The following is a 21,916-nucleotide window of genomic DNA, read 5'->3' as shown; positions in this document are numbered from 1 at the left end:
AAAGAAAGCATTTAACTGGGACTTGTTTATAGTTTCAGAGGTTTAGTTCATTGCCATCATGCAGGCAGACATGGTGCTGGAGAGACAGCTGAAAGTTCTACATCTGGATCCACAGGCAACAGGAAGAGGAGAGCTACTGTTCCCGGCTCAGAGTCTTGAAATCTCAAAGCACCTCAGTGACACACTTCCTCCAATAAGGCCACACCTCCTAACTCTTCTAAGCCCCTCCCTGGTGACTAAACATTCAAAATATGAGCCTATGGGAGCCATTCTTATTCAAACCACCACAACCACTGTTCTTTGTTTCATAATGATCTACACAGCATTAGTCTGGCAGAACCACCTGCTCTCATCATGTATCTGATGACAGGATACATCCAGAAAATAACATAATATAGAAAAGTTGAGGAAACCCTATTCTGGGAAAATCGCACTCCCAGAATTCCTCACCTCTTCCCCTCTTTAACACATAAATAATAATACCCGCTCCATTTTGCACAGTCTTGCTATCCGAAAACTCAAGACTGCATCTCTCTGGAGAAGCCCACTCCCGCCCCTTATCTTGGGTGTGTGCTGCTGTCCTTTCCTTAGGCAACTCTTCAGCAACTTCTGGGCTGAAATCTGTATGTGCTTTTTCTTTATAAACCACACAATGTTTTTACTCAACAAACTCATGCTTGGCCTAATAAGTCCCAGCTTTGCTTGATACCAATTCCTCCTGAAAATCTTTTCTTCGTCAGTAAAGATCACAGCTTCACCTGGCTGGAGATCTCTGAAAACAAATGGGCAGCAGAGCCAGCCATTCACGCTGACTGTATGTCCTGCTATCAGCAACATTGAGACAACCTTGATTCCAGAGCAATAAACTGAATAGGGATTATGGTTGGAGGGACAGTTGTAAAATGTTATGAGGGTTCTTAGCTGATTTTTTTTTTTCTGAGACAGGGTCTCACGTAGCTGAGGCTGGCCTGGAATTTAGTAGTAGTCAAGAATGGTCTTGAACTTCTGCTCCTGCCTCCACTTTCTCCACTTCCCATGTGCTAGGGTTACAGAAGTGAGGAGAGGGGAGGAGACTAGAACGGGCCCAGATAACTGCTCTGACCAGGCGACCCTTGTTGCATCATTGGCAGGAAGGGCCACAGTGATGTCCCTGCTGTACTCAATCACTTCCCAAAGGCAGCCCAAAGGCATGCCACTGCCCTGGCGGTGGCAGCCACAGAGTTAGGTGCTATCAAAATCTAAAAGGACTTATGTTTCTTGAGTCAGTGGTACAAGTTTTTGTTTTTTATCAATTCAAATTTTTTAATTTATTATTAATCTGTGTGAAGGTGTAAGGCTAAGTGAGCATGTGCCACAGCACCTATGTGAAGGTTAGAAGACAAACTTTGGGAGTCAATTCTCTTTGTCCACTATGTGTATTCCAGGGATCGAACTCAGATCCCAGGCTCTGCAGCAGGCATCTTAAGCTGCAGATCTTACTGATCCTTGTACAAGTTTCTTTCTTTCCTTTTTTAAAATAATGATAATTTATTTATTATTTGCATTGGTGTTTTGCCTGCATGTATGCTTGTGCGATGCTGTCAGACCTTGGAGTTACAGACAGTTGTGAGCTGCCATGTAGGTGCTGGGAATTGAAACCAGGGCCTCTGGAAGAACAGTCAGTGCTCCTAACTGTTGAGCCATCTCTCCAGTCCCCCACCCCCCTGTACAAGGTTCTTAATTACTGAATCTGTTCAGGACCTGCCAGAGGCAGATGCTGAGCTGAGTTCAGATGTGAGGGAGATCTCTGAAGGGAAGCAGCTGTGAAGAAGAAGGGAGAAAACCTGCATCATGAGCAATGATGAATTCATGGGAGGGGGACTGCTTATTTTTTTGTTTTTTGAGACAAGTGTCTTTATGTCTCCCAGGGTAGATGTTAACTTACAGTCCTCCTATGTCTGATCCAAGTGATGGGATTACAGAGTTACTGCTCCTGGATAAGAGGTCTTACAAGACAGGTTTTCTCTGTGTAGCTCTGGCTGTCGTGGAACTCTTGCAGACTGACCTCCAGCACAGAGATCTGCCTTTGCCTCCCAGTTTCTGAGATTAAAGGTGTGTGCCACCGTGTCTGATTTGATAAGAGAGATTCTTAAGAGCTTTCATTGAACACCCTAAGTTTTAATGTGGGAATGTGCTTTCCTGAAAATGATTATCAAGGGGCAGAATTGAAATCTTAATCATGCACTGTCTTGGCTAGTGCTCCAGGAGTCCTTCAACCTCAGTGGCTCTCATCAGGGGTCACATTGGCCATGTTTTCAGACAACATAGTTGTCCCAACTGGGCAAGAGCTGATGGCTTGAGTGGGCAGAATCAGGGACACTGGTGACAGCCTTCATACACGTGATGGCCCGCACCTAAGTGTCCACTCAGCAAACAACAGTGCTCAGGTCAGGAAGCTCTTCCCTACTCATTTTCTAAACCTCATGCAAGAAAGCCAGTGGTACAGGCATCGAGTGCTCAGCGGGAAAAGTGAGGAACATTCTGGACAGAGCTGCTGGGTAGAAGACATCTGCAGTATGAACTCACACATAGAGACAGCCCTGACCTAACACAGCAGTTGGAGTCAGGCTGCCTAAAGAATGACAACTTCTTATTCAGTTTTACCGAAAACCCAGAAGTCTTGGTGCCTGCAGAATCACAGCCTCTTTCCTATTTAAATGATAAGCCTCCCACCCTCCAACACATACCTTGCAAAGTTACAGAAACAATTGTCATGCCAAGCAAAATACTTTTCACACATTGACATCCAAGGGAGACATGCCCACACCTGTCCTGCCATCCTGTCAGCCAAGTTTGGAATGTGATTTGAACTTTCTTTACTTAGAATCTGAGTTTTGTCAACTGTCACTAGAAATGTTCCTCATAAATACTGGATAGAAACACTGAGAGAACATTCTAGAGTACTAATAACCCCAAATTGTTCTACCTAGAAAGTATGACCTGGAGATATTTTTTAAAAGTATAGCATGGTGGCACATGCCTTTAATCCCAGCAGTCCTATAGAAGGACCCAGGTCTAGGCTAGTGGGTTGCTTGCAAAAGTACTTTGCACCAGCTGCTTGCTACAGGGGACAGAAACTCTCAGAGTTCATCTTCAGCTAGCTGTGAGACCTTAGCTTAACCTCCCCTGTGGCAATTTCATTTTAAAATTGTATTATCTCAGCTGTGTGTTCACAGTACATAAAACAACAGTGCTTTTTACTGGAGGAGGGAGGTGTTCTGAGCGTTGGGCCAGGACTTCCAACTTAATTGATAAACCATGCTCTTATGTGAGCCACTGCCTCATGAAAAGCCCGTGAGGAATAATCTGACATCAAGCCTTGGAAATAACCCTAAAAACAGTGAATGGAATTGTATTTTTACACAGTTATGCACTCCTAATCACAAACACATACCAACACCAAGTGCTATCACCCCCTTTTGAAATTTTTCACTTATTTATTTTGTGTGTGTAGGTGTTTTGCTGGAACTTAAACCCAAGTCTTATGCATGCTAAGCAATCATTATATCACTGAGCCCCAGCAAATACAATATCCTCAATCAGATAAAGGGGTAGGGGATCCTTGGTAGGATTTTTGAGGCTTGTTGTTATTGTTGTTGTATTTGTTTGTCTTTCTATGTAGCCCTGTCTGTCCTGGAACTCAGAGAGATCTGCCTGCCTCTGCTTCGAAAGTGCTGGGATTGAAGGCGTGCGCCACCATGCCCAGCAGTTTTTGTTTGTTTTGGTTTTTTTGAGATAGGGTCTACATCTCAGCCCAGGCTGACCTTGAATGCTCAGCATTCCTCCCACCTCAGCCTCAGATGACTGGGATTACAGACATAAGCCCCAACATGAGACTTAGATGAATTTTTTTCATATGCATATGGGGGCACCATGATAATATGTGTGGAGGCCAGAGGACAGCTCTGGGGAGTTGGCTCTCTCCTTCCACCTTGAGACACAGGGATCAAACTCAGATCCTCAGGTTTGTATGGAAACCACTTTTATTTGTTACACTATCATCCTGGTTCAGACAAGTATTATTGTTTTAATGGCTAGAATGGAGCAGAATTTGGCACCAACATTATTTCTAGTGTCTACTTTTAGAGTTGTAAAATGGGGAGTTGGAGAGATGGCTCAGTAGTTAAAAGCACATATTGCTCTTGTAGTTCAAATCCCAGCACCCACATCACATGGCTCAGTATTACCTGTAAATTCTGCTCCAGAGAGATCTGGTACCTCTAGTCTCCATGGCATTCATTTGCATGTACAGACACAATTTTAAAAATAAAATAAAAATAGACTTGTAAAATGAAACTGTTCAGATGACTAAGCTAGTGAACTGGAAGGAGTTTTGTTATAGTTGTTAATATTCTGATCCGCCCCTTGAAATCCCACTCCTTGGTGCCTCCCTGTGTCCTGATGCAAAAGCCTCATTCTAAGGAAAAACTCCTCCCCTTCCTCTCTCTCTTCTGCTTCTCCTCCCATGAGGTATGCACCCCCCCTCTCTTTTCTCTTTCTCTGTCTCTCTCTTTCCTATCTTTCTCCTCATCTCTCTATTATAATAAACTCTCCACATGGATGCAGCGTCTGGGCTGTGAATTATTGGCCACCGCCACCATGCCCACATGGCGTGCATCTGCTTAGCATGTTTCCCTGCACGCTCAAGATACCCTTGGGGGTCTCTCCCCCCTCCCCCTGCACAATAATTCATAACAATAGTGTTGAGAGATCATGCTTGGACTTCTAAGGTACAGGTTAAAAGTGGTTTTTAATCATTGGAAAGTATCTTGCATAGTGATCAGCTGAAAACTTAGGCTCTTTGCAAAGGATACTGAAGGCAAAGGATTGAAAAGTACTAAATTAGCTGGGCATTGGTGGTGAATGCCTTTAATCATGGCACCCAGGAGGCAGAGGCAGGCAGAGCTCTGTTAGTTCCAGGACAGCCAGGTCTACAGAGTGAGTTCCAGGACAGAGAAACCCATCTTAAAAAACTAAAACAAAACAAAAAACTAAATTAGCAAAATGAATCTTAGTGAGTCTTTCATGAGCTTAACCCCTATTTCAAAGTGTCCCTCAGATTTCCATCCTAGAGTTTTTCATACCTTAGAGCAACATACTATGCATGGGAAGATCAGGATGTGGTGAAGAGTTGGCCTTTTGAAGTAGGATTTCGTGAATGAACTCTAAACACAATGAGATTTTTTTCTTAAAACAACAACAACCCAGGGCCAGGAGGACAGGTAGACCCCGTTTGCAGTGTGTAGTGCTCTAAACTTAGGAACATTCCAGGCTGCTGGAGAACAGGAAATCATTCTCTTTCCCACACTGCCATCTGCTGATGGAAGAAGGCAATGTTTATTACCTGCCCGGGTTGCCTTCCTACCAGGGCCCACAGCTTCTCAGGAACAGCTTACTCTTAAGGAGATCCGACCAGGACTCTTAGGAGTCAGAGCTCTTAGTACCAGTCGCCCTGCTGGCTGACGGTCCAGAGCAAGGCCTCACTCTTGAGTGTTCCCACACTAACAAGCTGCCTCCCATCCCCGTCAATCAAATTGCTCGTCATCAGGTTGGAACTGATGGGAAGGAACTGTGGGACTATGCAAAAGCAGAGGTGCTGGGAAAGTCCCTCGGGGAACTAATGGCTGTGCTAAGGGCAAGGAGAACGTGTGAGGGCTGGGTCCACAGGGGTCCACAGGCCACATCACACTAGAAGCTAGTCAATAGCCCTGTGGGGAAAGGAAGACACCAGGCTAATTATGTTTCATATTTGGAGAGTTCTAGTCGTGTGAGACCAGTAAGTAATGGTGGCAGGAAGGTCCAGGCCTGGGGGGTCAGTCCAGGGTTGAACCCTGGCTGTGTAATCACTAGATCTCCATCAGCCGGAGCCCCTGAGATTCCCTGTGTTGGCACTTCCTTATTGTCCTGGGTGGATCAAGCTAAACCAGACTGTGTATTTAAAGTTCCTGCAATATGGTGGGCTCAGAGATGCTCTGTGCTGACATGGAACGGTGTGGAATGCCAGCTGGCTGACTGGCTGTAAGGAGAGGCAGGGAAAGGAACACACTAGCCAGGCCGCTGTCATATTTGGCTCCCAGAACCGCTGGGATGAGGATAGAGGCAGATAGGAATCTACCTGGGAAGCCTTGTCAACCCACTCACTTTACCCCACAGCAGGCCTCTGCATGTCCGGGCATCCCCGGATGGATCCCAACAAGAGAAAGGATAGTACCCCCAAACACACCAGCCAGAATTGGAGTGTGTATTGTATTCTAACAGAGGGAAGTGACCTCTGCAAAAAGTAGACTGGAAATGTGACTAAGGCTTTCCTGGGTTTGGAGCCAGACTCCTGGAATCTTCTCCCCACCCTGACCTGGCGACCATCCAACTTCAGGGATTCTGAACCAACTTTATTTGCAAAAAACAGACAAGGAGGAACCCGAGACAGAAAGGTCTCCACGCCCCTCTCAGGGCCCCCACAATCAGCATTTTTCTCCCCTGGAACCACCACACACTCCCGGCTCAGTGAAGTTCGACTCCGCCCACCGATGACCCGCCCCTTAGCAACCCATAAGCCCCACCCACCAACAGCCCCGCCTCTTTATGGTCCTCGCCCCTCCCTGGCCCAGGCCTCGCCCCTTCACTCAGGGCCAGCCTACACGATGGCAAACTGGCAGATGTAGGGCAGCTGGTCGCGGCATCGCTTGTCGAACCACTTGCCGTTGGCCGCTACAGCCAGGGCAGCGCAGTTCTCGGCTTTGCCGCCATCAGGCTGCGCGGTGATCTCCGTCTCCCAATTCTTGTAGGCCGGGCGGCCGCCGGTCATATCCACCCAGGCGCCTTCCGCCGCCATATCGTTGAGGCCCATCCAGATCTCCACCTCGCTACCTGCGCTCTGGCGCGCATACTCGAACAGTGCCTCGTTCTCTAGTCCTGACTGCGGCGTGCCCAGCGTGCCGCCACGCGAGATGCAGTCCTCGCTGGCCTCGTGGAAGGTCTTCGGCTGGGTGAAGGCCAGGAAGCACTTCAAGTTGACCTTGGTGCCCTTCAGGCACACTGAAGGGAGAGATATCTGTCACATTAAGTTTCAGGGCCCCAGGACAGATAGACCTCATCTAGACAGCCCGCAACCTCCAACCTATCCCATCCATCGCTTGAAATCTGCTTGCTCCCGCCCACTTCAGGATCCTGCTGTGGCAGACACTGAAGAACCCAGGTTACTGTTCAAGAGGACTTGGTGCCCTGCTCCGGGAATGGCCACCCCTCTGCTGCAAAGGGTTCCTTAGCCAGGGTCACTGACTCCAGAGATGAAGGGAAGCAAAAGTCACCTGGCCTCTGCCCAGAGCAGGATAGTTCCCTGAGCCACAGAGGTTGGCACCAGGCTTATTCTGAGCTTATCTTCTCGTGGGTCTACTTCCTTTCTCACATCCCCAGGCATGCAGCCTCAGCCCACTGCATCTCAAAGGCAGCTTCCCCAACTAGCTAGAGCCCCCTAAACCGAGCTAGACCACCAGCCCCACCCCACCCCACCCCCCAGGATCAAGCCACTAACTCACAGTGCCAGGCATCTGCCTACTTAAAATGGAGACCACAGTCCAGGTACTTAGGGCCTACCACCCCTGCCTGAGGGCCAGCAAGTTTCACTACAGGGGGTTTACACAGGGGACCTCTGCCCAGTCAGGTCCCTGGCTGGTTGGGTAGAGCTGGGAGAATGAGCTAAGACTACAGGAACATTTGCAGCAGAAAAGACTGTACAGGAAGGCAGGCTATCCAAAGGGCATCTGAACTAGAGTGCTCAGTGGAACCCTGGCCTCCCAGGTTAGGAGGAAGGTACTTGTGGTGAGTTTGGTGTAGCAGTTTGTATTTAGCTTGATTCCTAACTTGAATATCAGGCAGATGGGGTATGTCTGGGGCCACATATGTCAGAGGTACATATTGGCCCCTACCCATGCACTTAGTCATTCCACTCAGCGAATATTCAAGAGAAACATCCCCATGTCTCTGAGGGATTTGACAACTAGTCCTCACAGAATTGTTTATCCACAGACTCTGTAGCACAGCCATCACATGCTCAGGTACATCATATACCCAGATCAGGGCCAAGCACACACATGGTATGCTCACTCCACACCGTGGAGTGAGGTAAGGTCACAGGGAGAGTGGGAAGAGAGACACGCATGAAGACCATGATGGAGAGGACAACTAACTTGAAGAAGAACTGCCTGGCCCCAAAGGTCTGTGCTTAGCCAGACTGGGCTACTCACGCAAGAAAACAAAGGCTGGCTCTCCTGGCCTTTAGAGTGCCCGAACTGGGAGGCCTTGTTCCTGCTCTGCCACCCCCAGCAGGGTAACTGTGTTACTCTGCCTCGGTTAGCCCATCTTTTATTTTTTTAAAGTATTTTTTAAAGATTTTTATGTGTATATGTGTATGTTTGTGTGAGTGTATGCCATGTCTGTGTGGGGTTGCCCTCAGGGCAGAAGAAGGCATTGGATCCCCTGGAGCTAGAATTATAGATGGTTGTGAGTCACCATGTGGGTGCTGGGGACTGAACCCAGGTTCTCTGGAAGAGCAGCTAGGTCTCTTAATGACTGAGCCATCTCTCCAGCTCCAAGATTTTGTTTTTTATTTGTTATATTATTTGTTTGTTTTGTTTTTGAAATAGAGTCTCACTGTATGATCCTGACTGGCCTGGAACTCACTCTGTAGACCAGGCTGGCCTTGAAATCAAAGATCTGCCTTCCTCTGCCTCCCAAGTGCTGGGATTAAAGGTGTGTGCCTGGCCTTATTTTTATTTTTAAAGTGTGTGTGTGTGTGTGTGTGTGTGTGTGTGTGTGTGTGTGTGTGTGTAACAGAGAGAGAGACAGAGAGAAACAGAGAGAGAGTTAATGCACATGAATGAAGTGCCCATGGAGGACACCAAGCATTTGATCCTTTGGGACTGGAGTTACAAGCGATGCTGGGAATCAAATTCTCAATTGCCATGCCATCTCTCCAGGTCCCATCAGCTGGCATATCTTCACATCGGGACTAACAGATGCTGGCCTGGTTACTGTGATTCAGAGACAATCTATAAAGCCACAGGGGTGTGGACACAGGGGAGGAGGGAGACATGCGGAGTGGGCAGGGAAGGGAAGGTGATGTGCCCCAGGGCTGTGAGACTATTAAGTACAGTTCCCCTGAAGCTGGCCTAGGCTGTACTGCAATCCTGGCCCTGATTCAAAGCTCTCACTTCCACGAAGCACTGATAGTTCCTGTTGGGAGTACCTTTGGCCTCGGAAGCACTCCACCTCCACATCCTCTAGCTGTGACCAGACCCCGCTGTGCCTGACAGGATGGGTCCTACAGATGTGAGTTAGGTAACTTCCCTAGGAAGCATGTGAAAACAGCTCGGCACTGGCTGGAAACAGACTTCTTCACTGCTGCCTATTGCCAGCCTGGCCCTTGGGTGTGTTCCTCCACACAGCCGTACTGTACTCACCGGTCTGTAAGGCCTGCTGCTCCTTCAGCAGGGCCACCTCCTGGGCCAGGCTGTCCAGCTTGCTCTTGAGCTCCTCAAACATCTTTGGACTCACCGAATCTAGGACAGAGAGGCATGGGGCAATGAAAACCGAGGCAGGAGACGCTCCCTTCCCTGTCTGCCACCCCGAGGAGGCAAAGGGGATGACTTCTCCCAGCCTAGATCTCTTGCTGTCCCGTCCAGCTCTGCCCCCTCCCTAAGGACCTGACCCTCCAGTGGACCCTTTTGGCCTGTTCCTGGTTCCTCTCCAGGCTTCCCTATTCTGCATTTGTCATGGTGGGGTCAGGATCAGCAGGAGTTGGCGAAACAGCCACCTCATCAGCACTATTTATGGGCCATAAAATCACAGAGATCAGCTCCCCCAGGACCGAGACCAAGCAGAGACAGCAAGCCCCAGTCTGAGTCAAGGGTGACAGAGACACATGGTTACCAACACAGCTCCACCTTCTCATGTATACAGTGAGAGGACAACAGCATTCTGGAATGAGGAAACTCAGGAGAAATGACATAACACAGGGTGTGGGCCCATCCAACTGCAGCTGAGGGAGAGCAGGGGAGCCGCTTCCCACAGAGCAACCACTGCAGAAGGGTAGGGGCTTGCTGGGCACCACCTCAGCCATGCTCATAACCAGCCTATGCCATAGGCAAGTGCCATCCTGGATATTCACCATTTCACAAACAAGGAAACTGAGGTCAGATTTAGATGACCTGCCTGGGATGGTAAAGCAGCTAGCCCAAAGCCCTGATCCAAGTAGCCACAGAATCACACTCTTCCCATCTACTCCATGGTACATGGCATCTCTTGATAGAGACCACTTGTATGGGTGAATGACATGTGCATCAGCAAGTGTAGGTGAGAGACACTCGTGTGTGTGTGTGTGTGTGTATGTGTGTGTGTGTGTGTGTGTGTGTGTGAGCTGAGAGCTGTGGGTGGACCTCTGTCTTTCTGAAGTCTCAGGGGTTCCTTGGAAAGCTCTGCTTGACTTGAGGCAAAGAGTAGGGAGTCCCTCCCTCCATGGGCCATTTCATGTGAAGTCTTGGGTTCATCAGTTCAGAGCCTTTGTCCACCCATTAGAAGCTTTGCCAAGGAATCATGACCAAGAAAGACTTGCAGGTGGTGATGGTGCACACCTTTAATCCCAGCACTCGGGGAGGCCAGAGGCAGAGAGATCTTGAGGCCAGCCTGGTCAAGGCCAGCCTGCTCTACAGAGTGAGTTCCAGGACAGCCAGGGCTATACAGAGAAACCCTGTCTCAAAAGCAAACAAACCAATTAACAAACAAAAGAAGACATGGACTTGCATGTACAAACACCAGTGATATAACTTATCAAGTGTAGAGAAGATAACACCCAGAGGAACAAGAGCAAAGCAGACAGGGTTGGAGCCAGTGAGCAGGGTCACTCTGCACCTCTGCCTCAACCTCTGGATTCCCAGAAGCTGTGCACAATCAGATGGATCACCAGCACAGGGCACCATGTAGATAAAGTGAGTCAGAAACTGAACCAGGGTGTTAGTTAGCTCAAGCTCCCATGGGAGCCATCTAGGACCAGAGCGTGAGTGAGGCCATTTCTGAAGACTGAGGCTGCCCTGCTCTGATCCTCTCCTTTCCCACAACTGACATGATTTATAAGACTGAGGAAAACTTGAGAAACTGGCATTCATTTTTCATATTCAGAAATCCTGTTTGCCTTTGGATCTAAATCCCTCATACAGCTTGCCTTGGTGGCAATGTTGGCAATGCTCACGGACAGAACCATGCAGGGTATTCAGTCCTCCTATTTTAAAATGAGCAATTCGCTGGGTGGTGGTGGCGCACACCTTTAATCCCAGCACTCGGGAGGCAGAGCCAGGCGGATCTCTGTGAGCTCGAGGCCACCCTGGGCTACCAAGTGAGTTCCAGGAAAGGTGCAAAGCTACACAGAGAAACCCTGTCTCAAAAAACCAAAAAAAAAAAAAAAAAAAAAAAAAAGAGCAATTTGTAGACAATCATTATATATTTATCTGATTAAAGAAATCAAAACTATCCAAAAATTATCCTTCCCAATCCAGACTGCTTCCTGTTTTTCTTTCCAGAAGTAGTCTCTGTTACATATGTAGCTCTTTCTGGAATAGTTCTATACATATTCAACAGATATTTATTTACTTTTAGTTGGTCCATTCCAATTTTCTAAATTATCGACACATGTTAATTGCTCAGGTTAGTGGAATTCATCTCCATATACATATGCCTCATGATAAATTCCTTTGTCAAAGTGATGTCAATATAATATCCATTCTGTTTTGAATTTTGTTCACATCGTAAACTTAGTCTTTGGAATTTTGGTTTTGTTTGTCGTTTTTGAGACAGGGTCTCCCTGTGTATCCCTGTCTGGCCTAGAACTCACAGAGATCCACCTGTCTCTACCTCCAGAGTGCTGAGACTAAAGGCTTGTGCCACCATGCTTAGCTTTGCTTTGCTGTTGTTGTTTGAAGTGCTGAAGATGGAATCAGGATATCACACATTCTAAGCAAGCACAACAGAGTACACAGGAAGCTGTTAATTCTAACCCCTGGAGTTTTGTTTTTTTGAGACAGGGCCTCAAATTTGCTAAATAATTAAAGATAACCTTGAATTTATAGCCCTCCCACCTCCACTTCTGAGTGCTGGGGTTAGTATGTACCACAGCTCTGGTTCCTGTGTGATGCTGGGGATCAACCCTGTCCCTTGTAGATGCTAGACAAGCACCCTATTGACTGAGTTCTGCCTGTCCTTTCCTGTAGTCTTGTGCTCCAGGGCTGATTTTTGTACTTCACTATCTAGGTACAGAGGTTCTGTAGATTCTCCACACCCTTTCCTTTGGCTTGGCTCTACCATCTCCCCGAGTCTCCACCTCTGACTCTTCCTACCATCCTCCCTGTCCTGTAGGGGTGACAACCTCAGTCATTATCATAACATTCAGCTGTTTCATCTTCACCCATCCCAGGATGACCTCACCCTCAGCATTTCAGAGGAGAGTGGAGATGCTTTGAACTCAATCTGAGGTGATAAGGCTGATGCCCCATTGAAGTAAGAGTCCACTTGTCCCCCATTTCCCCTCTGTGTGCCAAGCGTTTGTCTAGGGGGAGCTTTATATATTTTACATTATTAAATGCTGACTGCAAGTCTTTGAGTATATTCTACTCCTCCTGGGATCAGAGTTGAGGAAACGCATGCTGGTGCTACCTGGTGGGAACTTACCCTCTCCAAGATGGAGGTTCAATTTCTTTAACATATGGGTGCCAGAGGGGGAGCAGATGCCAGTTTAGAAAATCTATAAGGTTCTTCTCCATTCTAAGAGTCAGGGACTATTGCAGTTCTGACAACCATCCCTGCTGTGAGGACCCTCCAGCCACCAGAGTCCTTTCACCAAAGGTCCTGGGAGGACTCTCACCAAAGTCAGACATGAAGGGAAGGAGCACAAGGTAACACAATGAGGGAGCTGCCCCTGCTTACCTTTCTTGACATTTGTAGCCTTCTTGGTCTTGGGGGTGGGTGACTCTGTAGTGACCTGGGACAAGATGGAGAAGAGGCAGAAAAGCAGGTAGGTGCCCCCAAATCCCATACTGCTGCTTCTGGCTGCAATGCCTGGGTCAGGAAGCAGTGTCACTGCAGCCTGGGCTGTGGCTTACGGCTGTGGACACAAGGATCTCTGTCTTGAAAACCCTCCGAAAACTTGGCTGAGAACAGGCAAAACAGAAAAAAAAAAAAAAAAAAAAAAAAAAAACAGAAAAAAAAGCAGCTAGCCTGCCAAAGGCGAAAGGCTTGGGAGTCATAGCTACATGCTGTGGACAACCACCCAGCAGCCTGGCTAGCCTCCCAGAAAGTCATCGTTTCAAGGGATTAATAGACAGCCAATAGCTGCCATTGCTCAGTCCGCCCAGTGATTATTTCAGGCAAGAGCCGGGTTGGGCCTGGCATTGGCTCAGTGAGTCTCTGCCCAGAGAATTGTCTTTTCCCATTTTGTTGAGACTTGGTGGGGGAGAGTGTCTACAAGCTACTCTAAGGGACAGTGACCAGGTTAACAGCCTTAATGGTCCAGAATGCTTGTGATTATTTTGTGATTTTGTTCATTAAAAAAAAGCAAGATAAACCTTCCTTTCCTCACATTTCCCCCCCTCAAAAATCTGTCCTGAAGCCATAAGAGAGACAGAGCAAAAGAGGGGACCAGAGCAGAGAAGGGAACCAGGAGGTCTTAGAGCAGTGATGTCAGAAAGGGAGCAGGGGTAACATTCCCTGGATGTGCAGCAAGAGGCATCAGAGCTCTGCAGGATGGAGGGAGGCCTTGCCAGAAAGGTGGAGGCCCTGCTATAGTGCGGGAGCCCAAGTCCAGGAAAAACTGTGCAAGCAGGAGAGTAATGGCAGAGACCACAAGGACACTGAATGGCATACGCAGACCATACTAAAGACTGTGGGAACTAAGTTTCAGAGAAGGGATTTATGAAGAAAGAGGAAGTTGGAATGAACCCTGCAGCGTATGGTTAAAAGCAGAGTTACCAGTGAGCGCCTGTGAACACGAGCATATCAGAGAAATCCGTATGTGTAGTTACATCTGCCTCCCAACTGTCCTTGGACAGGCCTTGGAGCTGCAAGTCCTCCAAAGCCTTGAGCCCTCTTGGCATGGAAGTATAGACTGTAACATTCTACCCAAGGACAGGAGATGAACCCAAACGTGCCATACTGCCAGAAAGCAAGAATACTTAAAGAATTCTGGGGACCCATCAGTGGGGTACAGCTAGCCTGAAGGGGCCGCCTACGGTGTGAACCCAGCAGTGTGGGGGATTCTGTAGCTAGAAAGCCATCACACTAGTGTCAGCATCAGGCTGGAGGAGATGAATACACAATTCAGTGCTACAAATAATTCTTGACTGGACCCTTGGAGCTGAAGGACACAGCTGACAACTGATGGGATGTAAAGCACCCGGTAGAGCTATGTTCCTGCTCCTGTCCCAGCTCCAACAATGTATGCGCATGTTTTCACTTTTCCACAGCATGGCAGCCCAGGCGGACCACTTATTCAAAAACGGCTTCTGGGGACCTTTGTAGAGTAGTTGAAATTTTCTGTGAATCTGACCTTTTAAAAAATGAAATGCAGGGCTGGGGTTGTAGTTCAGTTGGTAGAGTGCTTGCCTAGCATGCAGGATGCTCTGGGTTTGATTCTTTGCATGGAATAAACAGGTATTGCGCACACTTGTAATCACAGCCCTTGAGAGTCTGAGGCAGAAGGTTCAGGACTTAAAGGCCACGAGTCCCTGTCTCAAAAGAAAAAAAAAAAAAAAGGCCAAAAGAAAAAAAATGCAGTACCATGTCATCAGCTTTTCCCTGCTCTCTGGACCAGCCTTGAACATCTGGCTGGGGAGGGGCATGTTGTTCAGGCCCAGGAGAAGGACGTAGATGGTCAGCCTGTGGAGGTATCAAGGGTGAGGCACCCAGCTGGAAGCAGAACATATGCAGGGCCCCTTAACTGATGGAAAGAGCACCACCCCTCACTTTATTAAGTGGGAGAGGGTTCATACTCACAGCTGGAACCTCAGTGAGGTAATCTGGGGACTGGCGATTACATAACCTAACAAGGAGTCTTGCTTCCAGGAAAACTGGGTGGGTAGAAAATGCAGGGGGAAGTTAATAGTTCTTTTAAAAAACAAACAAAAACTCTTTTGATTTCCCAACTCCTCACCTTGGCCTGACTCCATACAGCCAACATAAGACATGGGGGAGTACCTAAGTATGTGTTAGTCCAAGACCTGTTTCTTAAAATGGGCCTGACTGTTAAGACCCTGCCTTAGGTTTGCTGGGGAGATTGTCCCAGGCATGCAAACCATGGGAAAGCCTTAGTGGGCCAGTGCATATCGGGAGCTATGCAAGCCCATAGTGCCTCATAGCCATAATAGGTCCTGGGAATGCACAGCAAAGACTCACACTGTGCCCTGGGGTCTGCAGAGGGGCACCACCGGGCACCTAACAGCCAGAGTAGGTAGAGAGAAACTACAATAGGGGGCTTGGCCAGGCCAGAGGTGGAATAGGGGTGGTGGTCCATGTGGGGATCAGGGAAAAAGGAGAAAAGACTTGTAGCTTAGTGAGAGGTACATCCTAGATCCTGAGCACCTGTGGGGACAGAGAGGGGCCTGACAGAAGCTAGCAGTGCAGATGGAAATAGCAAGTTATATGAAAAGACTGGCGGCCATGGATAAGCCACATGGGGAGGCTGGAATCAGAACACGAGAGTGAGAGGCACATCAGGACTAACATTAGTTCCAAGCATGGGCTTCACCTGCCCTAAGGAGTAACTCTTTCCTACTTGACCTAGCAAGTGAACTCTGAACCTTTATGGTCAGCTTGTGGGGGTTATAGTAAGCAGCAGGCAACATCCTTGGTCATTTCACCTGCAGGAATTTGGAAGGGGTGTGTGTGTGCGCACACTACATAGAGCTCCATGCAAGCACAAGGTACTCCATTTATGCTGTTAAAATGCCTTCTCTAGGACTAAGATAATGGGAAGGGTGTCTTGGCTAGGGGCTTCCCCAGGCTTAGACCTGCTGTGTCTCCACAAAAAGATCTGAACAGCTGGAGACACTCCAGCTGTTTTGAGGGAAGACAATTTATCACCCAGCTTTAAACCTGTGCCTACCAGTGGCAAGTATGGCAACCTTGGAAGGTTTCAAAGCCAGGGATAGTGACTCATGCCTGTAATCCCAATGCTCTGAAGGCTGAGGCAGGAAGACTGCCACCAGTTTAAGGCCAGCCTAGACTATAGAGACCCTGTCTCAACAAAATGTTTTAAAATTACAATCTTTGGAGGACAGCAAGACTCAGCAGGTAAAGGCAGTTGCCTCTAAGCCTGAGGACCTAAGTATAACTCCCAGAACCCAAAAGGAAGGAGAGAACCCTTAGTCAGAGGTTTTTTTGTGTTCCACCTGGCCTGTGGTCAAGACACATCTCTCACCCGCAGTCCCGCAGCCTTTTATAAAATAATCACACAGAGGCTTATATTAGTTAAAACTGCTCGGCCATTAGCTCAGGCTTACTACTTAAATTCAGCCCATTTCTGTTAATCTGTATGTTGCCACGTGTTCCATGGCTTTACCTGTGTGCCATTACATGCTGCTCCTTGGATGGTGGGTTTGCATCTCATCACTCAGCTTTCCTCTTCCCAGAATTCTCCTTGTCTGCTTATCCTGCCTATACTTCCTGCATGGCTACTAGCCAATCAGTGTTTTTACTAAACCAGTATACAAAAGCATTATCCCACAGCAAGGACCAACTCCCTTAGGTTGTCCTCTGACTCACACACACACGTCATTTTTATTTTAAATTATATATTATGTGTATGGGAGTTTGTATACGTGCCCATGGAGGCCAGGAGAGGGCATTGGATATCTTAGAGCTGGAGTTGCAGGTGGTTGTGAGCTGCCTGGGAATAGATGCTGGGAACTGAACTCGGGTTCTCTGGAAGAGTGGGAAGAGCTCAAAACAATTTACAAACAACAAAAATCCCCAAAACCCATGTTGTGAATAGCACACTGTCCTGTGTATTTGTGTCAAAAATGGCATTTAAACATATATCACTATTTATGTGGCCCCTGTGGTGGTTTGAATGAAAATGGCCCCCATAGGCTCATAGGGAGTGGCGCTGTTAGGTGTGGCCTTGCTGGAGGAAGTGTGTCACTGGGGTGGGCTTTGAGGTTTCAGATGCTCACGTCAGGCCCAGTGTCACTCTCTCTTGCTGCTGCCTTTGGATCAGATATAGAACTCTCAGCTACCTCTCCAGCATGTCTGCCTGCATGCTACCATGCTTCCCACCAAGATGATAATGGACTGACTCTCTGAACTATAAGTCAGAACCAATTAAATGTTTTCCTTTATAAGCGTTGCCATGGGCTGAGCAGTGGTGGCGCACACCTTTAATCCCAGCACTTGGGAGGCAGAGGTGGATCTCTGTGAGTTCGAGGCCAGCCTGGTCTACAGAGAATTCCATGACAGCTAGGGCTGTTATACAGAGAAACCCTATCTGGAAAAACAAAACAGAAAAAAAAAAAAAGTTGCCATGGTCATGGTGTCTCTTCACAACAATAGAAACCCTAAGATAGCTGTTGTTCAAATTTCTAAAGGTCTTATAATAAAAAGCCCAGAGCCAGATACTGGAGTAAATGCTGAAAGATCAGAGAGACAAAGGAATAAGTCACTGCCACATCTTACCTTTAGGACTTCTCAACCTGAAAAAGCTTCAGTTCCTGTCTCCTCATGCCTTTCTCCACCCAGCCATCACTTCCTTCTTAATGCTGGGATTAGAGGTGTGTGTGCTTCCCAAACAAAGGCATGAGATCTCAAGTGCTGGGATTGAAGGTGTGTGATTCCCAAATACTGGAATTAAAGGTGTGTGTCACCATTGCCTGGCTGTTTCTCTCCTAGACTGAATCAATCTCATGTAATCCAGGGTGACTTTGAACTCACAGAGATCCATCTGCTAGGATTAAAGGTGTGTGCCACCACTACCTGGTTTCCATGTTTAATCTAGTGGCTTGTTCTGTTCTCTGATCTTCAGGCAAATTTTATTAGGTACACAATATATCACTACAGATAGCCCCATTTAGCATTTTGTCATTCTTTAATTGCTTCAGTGGATTTCACAAATGAAATGGACCATTGTGTCTCAAATCTTCCTTAAAGAACAGGTTCGGAGTCAGGCAGTGGTGGTATATGCCTTTAACCCCAGCACTCAAGAGACAGGTGGATTTCTGAGTTTGGTGAGGGGAGGTGCTGCAGGCTGCAGGAATATACCATAAGAACTCAGCTGGTTATGGCAAAGTCACTACCTAGACGGATCAGAGAATTTCTCCAGAGGAAGCCAAATCCCAAGGAGTTTTTGGTGTTACTTGGCTTATTATATATCAGCTGTATTCTGTTATGAAAATCATGTGTGCCTTCATAGTTTTCTGAATTGACTTTTCTCTAAGAAGGACTAACAGTGTGGACTGATCACTCTCTGGACATACACATTCTAGGAATTTGGAGAACAGCCTCAGGAAAGGCTTTCAAGGACTACAGGAAACACCACCCAGGTGGGCGCCCAACTTCCGAGGATAACAATGGTAACAGCCCACTTGCAAGTCTCCTGACTTAAATTCCACAAGGAGACACCACCCAGGGGGGCGTCCAACTTTCAAGGACTAACAAGAGCAGCCACAGGCAAGTCTCCTGACCTAAGCTAAATTCGACAAGGAGACACCGCCTAGGAGAGGTGGGCGTTAAGTAATAGCTTTACACAATTTAGCTCAGACCCTCCCTTTATATACTGGGACTTCCAGGGCAGAGGAGGGAGAAAAGAGAATAGAACTAGATGGGTAAGAACTTGAGAGGAACAAACTGAGATGGAGAAGAACTAGATTGGGTTGCTAGAAGAGAGTACTAGAGGAACGAGATGGAAGATGAGGAAGAGCCAGATGGGGAAGAACAAGATGAGGAAGAGCCAGATGAGTGAGAAGGAGATGGGAGAGGAGCTGATAGGGGAAAGAACTAGATAGATGAAAACCTAGAAGGGACAGAACTAGATGAAGGAATTAAGATAGAACCTAGAGAGGACAGTAGATAAATATAGAGAGAAACCAGGCAAGAAAGGAGCTAGACATAAGAACAGAACTGAAGCTGTGTATAAAGGATGTTATGCCAGAGGAATTAAAACAAGTGGATAATAGAGCTTGGTGTGCTGAGATTCTATTTCCTGAAAATAGTCCTCGCCGTTAGTAGTTCTCTCTCCTAAGCCCCTGGGATGTATAATATTAAGGCTGGTCCCTCTAATATTATACAAGAGGGAGGGAAGAAGGGAAGGAGGGGAGGGGGGGAGGGGAGAGGAGGAATGGGAGGAAAAGAGAGGAGAAACATACATACTGGAAAAGGTAATCTGGCCTGCTCTCGGTGTATGATGCTCCTGCAGGCTTGAGGTTGGCCTCCAAAATGTTACTCAGTGGTCCCTGGCACCAGCCCCAGGAATAGTCATTCAAGAGGCTAACAACTAAACATCATCACCTCTGTTCCTTCCCCGATTTCCTTCTTCTCTTTTCTTCCTATTATTCCTCGAAGTTTCCTGCCCCCAGTCCAACCCACCGTAGTACTGGACTTAAACCCTGAGCCTTGTACATACCAGGCAAGCACTCTACACCCCAGCCCCATTTCCTGGATTTTTTTTAAAACCCGTAGTAGTAGTGCAGCTCTCAGAGCACAGCCTATACATGGGGTCTCTTATGCACAGCCTGGACTTTAGTACAAAGCCTGGGTGCACTAGTTATAACCATAACCCTGGTTCATCTGTTACCCATGCTGACCGTGGCTCTGTAGAGCATTCATATCCTCTTGTACACTCCACTACTCCCCACCCAGGTGTGGAGCACCAGTCCAGCCAGCTGCAGCAGGTTCTGAGAGGCCACCAGGAGCCCCATCCCCTCCAGTCCCCACCATGTGCCACAGGAGAGCAGGCAGGGCTGGCTTCAGCCTGAATAGACATACTAATGTTTCTCCAAGGAATGTGTGCTAAATGTTCTACACAGAGAATAATCTTATCAAGCTTAGAGCCAGAAACCTATGAAGAGGGTAAAGGTGTGCCGTGGCTTTACAGGGTTAGGTTTTGTTTATGTTGTTTGCCCCTGACCCCCCTCGCTTTGAAAAAATTTTAAGGTCAGAATTAGACAAAACAAGGTCTGGGTACCCCACCCATATGTGCCCAAACATGAAAACTCTGGCCCAGCAAGGAACTGGCCCTTACCCAACCCTCCCAGATGTTTCCCTCAGCCCAGCCCTGTTGGCCCTGTGCCAGCAGCAGTGTGGCCTAGCCTGAGCCTGACTTGCCATACCCCCCTTCAAAGGCCAGAGCATTCAGAGTAGACTTCCAAGATGAGAACTAGGGAGGTCCCACCCTTAGTCAAAACCAAACACAAACAGCCTTTGACCCTGGCCATCTGTTTAAGTACTTGGCTCTACCCTGTGTCTCACGGCCTGTGTTGGGGAGGACAGCAACAGGCTACTCAGCCTGGTCTCAGGTTTCCTGCGGCTCATAATACTTGATGGAAAGGGAACCAGGAGTCCCATGTTCCAGTTCTGGAGAGACACTTGACAGTTGTGTCCTCTGGACACATACTCCTCTGTCCATGTGACAAGTGACACAAGGAGGCACCTGTGGGAGACAGCTGATAACCTGCAAGGTTAAGGGAGTGAGGGCAGTGCTGAGGAGGAGCCAGATGTCTTCTCTGCTCTCCTTTATTGTGATTTCCAGAAAAACAAACAGGCATGCCGAGCTCAGTCCTGCACTCACCTGATTATGTTCCAGATGCTCCCTGACTCCAGTCTAAACTCAGACTCTTCCCCACACATTGTCTTGGATTTTGGCAGGTGTGAACCCAGCAGTGTTTGGGATCCTGCATACTGAAAACTATTATGCTGGGGCCTGATCCACAGCGCACATGCTGAGTCTACAAATGCCCTCAGGAAAAGCCCAGCTGGTAACAGACTGCGTCCTGCAGAAGGTCTCTCTTCTCCAGGATCTTAGGCCATGCCACCCTCTTTGCTTCCAGAGCACATTCCTTCTCTGATCATTCTTCTCTTTGAGAAGGTTGTCTAGTGACCCAAACAAATTTCTACTAGCTAAATATCCTTCTCCCTTCATGCAAAACAAACCACCAAGTGTTCTATGGCTCTGGCTCCCTCACTGCTGTCTCAATATGCAGAACCGATTTATTCACAAACAGGACCTAGGTTTTCCTCTTTCAGCTTCTTTCCTATAGAGCCAGAGGTAGATGAGAGGTGTGTGTAAACAAGGTGGCATAGAAATCTGGGTGACCTATGACAAGTGCCTAACCTGAATGTTCACTTTTACCACCCACGGGCACATACAAAGCACTAGTTGTCACTTACACATCCAATCCTTGTAACTGAAGGCTTGTGTACCTTATTCACACTTGAAGCACGTGTCTGCATCACCACTGCCAATCATTTCCTATAGGTACGCACTAGGAACAGGGCAGAGGATGAAGCCTGCCTCCTGCCCTGTTGGGAGCACCATGTCATGGCGTCTGTAGCAGCATACATTGGGAAAACATAAGGTAACAGCCCAGCACATAACTATGATACATCACATTATAAATATGACAACTATGCTGTCAGCAGGTAAGCAGCTTCCCTGGGATACACAAATCCAGCTACTTCTTTGCATGGATGAACCAGATCACATGAGGGGAGATGCCCATGTCTGAGCATCTGAAAGTAATGCATTTGGTATTTTATTTGTGCTGAAATGTGATTTTATTTGCATGTTAATAAATAAAGTTGCCTGGGGATCAGAGCTAAGAGCAAGCCATTTAGCAAAAGTCCGGCGTGG

At 47.7% G+C, this 21,916-nt stretch overlaps 1 protein-coding gene across 2 annotated transcripts; it reads right to left on the bottom strand.

The window, feature by feature from the left end:
- Positions 1 to 6,407: 6,407 nt before the first annotated feature.
- Clec3b (C-type lectin domain family 3 member B) lies at positions 6,408 to 13,242 on the bottom strand. 2 transcript variants are annotated; one of them, XM_028890479.2, is made up of 3 exons: positions 13,009 to 13,242; positions 9,498 to 9,596; positions 6,408 to 7,074 (listed from the first exon to the last, which is right to left on the bottom strand). In XM_028890479.2, exons 1-3 carry the CDS (start codon positions 13,115 to 13,117, stop codon positions 6,674 to 6,676), a joined length of 609 nt encoding a protein of 202 aa, XP_028746312.1. In that variant the 5' UTR covers positions 13,118 to 13,242; the 3' UTR covers positions 6,408 to 6,673. The 2 variants fall into 2 exon arrangements, with proteins under 2 accessions (XP_028746312.1, XP_037063969.1); XM_037208074.1 differs by lacking the exon at positions 13,009 to 13,242 and adding an exon at positions 9,851 to 9,927.
- Between the last annotated feature and the right edge of the window lie 8,674 nt (positions 13,243 to 21,916).

Source organism: Peromyscus leucopus, chromosome 7 (assembly GCF_004664715.2).
Source record: "Peromyscus leucopus breed LL Stock chromosome 7, UCI_PerLeu_2.1, whole genome shotgun sequence".
NCBI lineage: Eukaryota > Metazoa > Chordata > Mammalia > Rodentia > Cricetidae > Peromyscus > Peromyscus leucopus.
The sequence above is the reverse complement of the archived record's forward strand: the minus strand, read 5'-3'. Positions and strand labels throughout refer to the sequence as shown.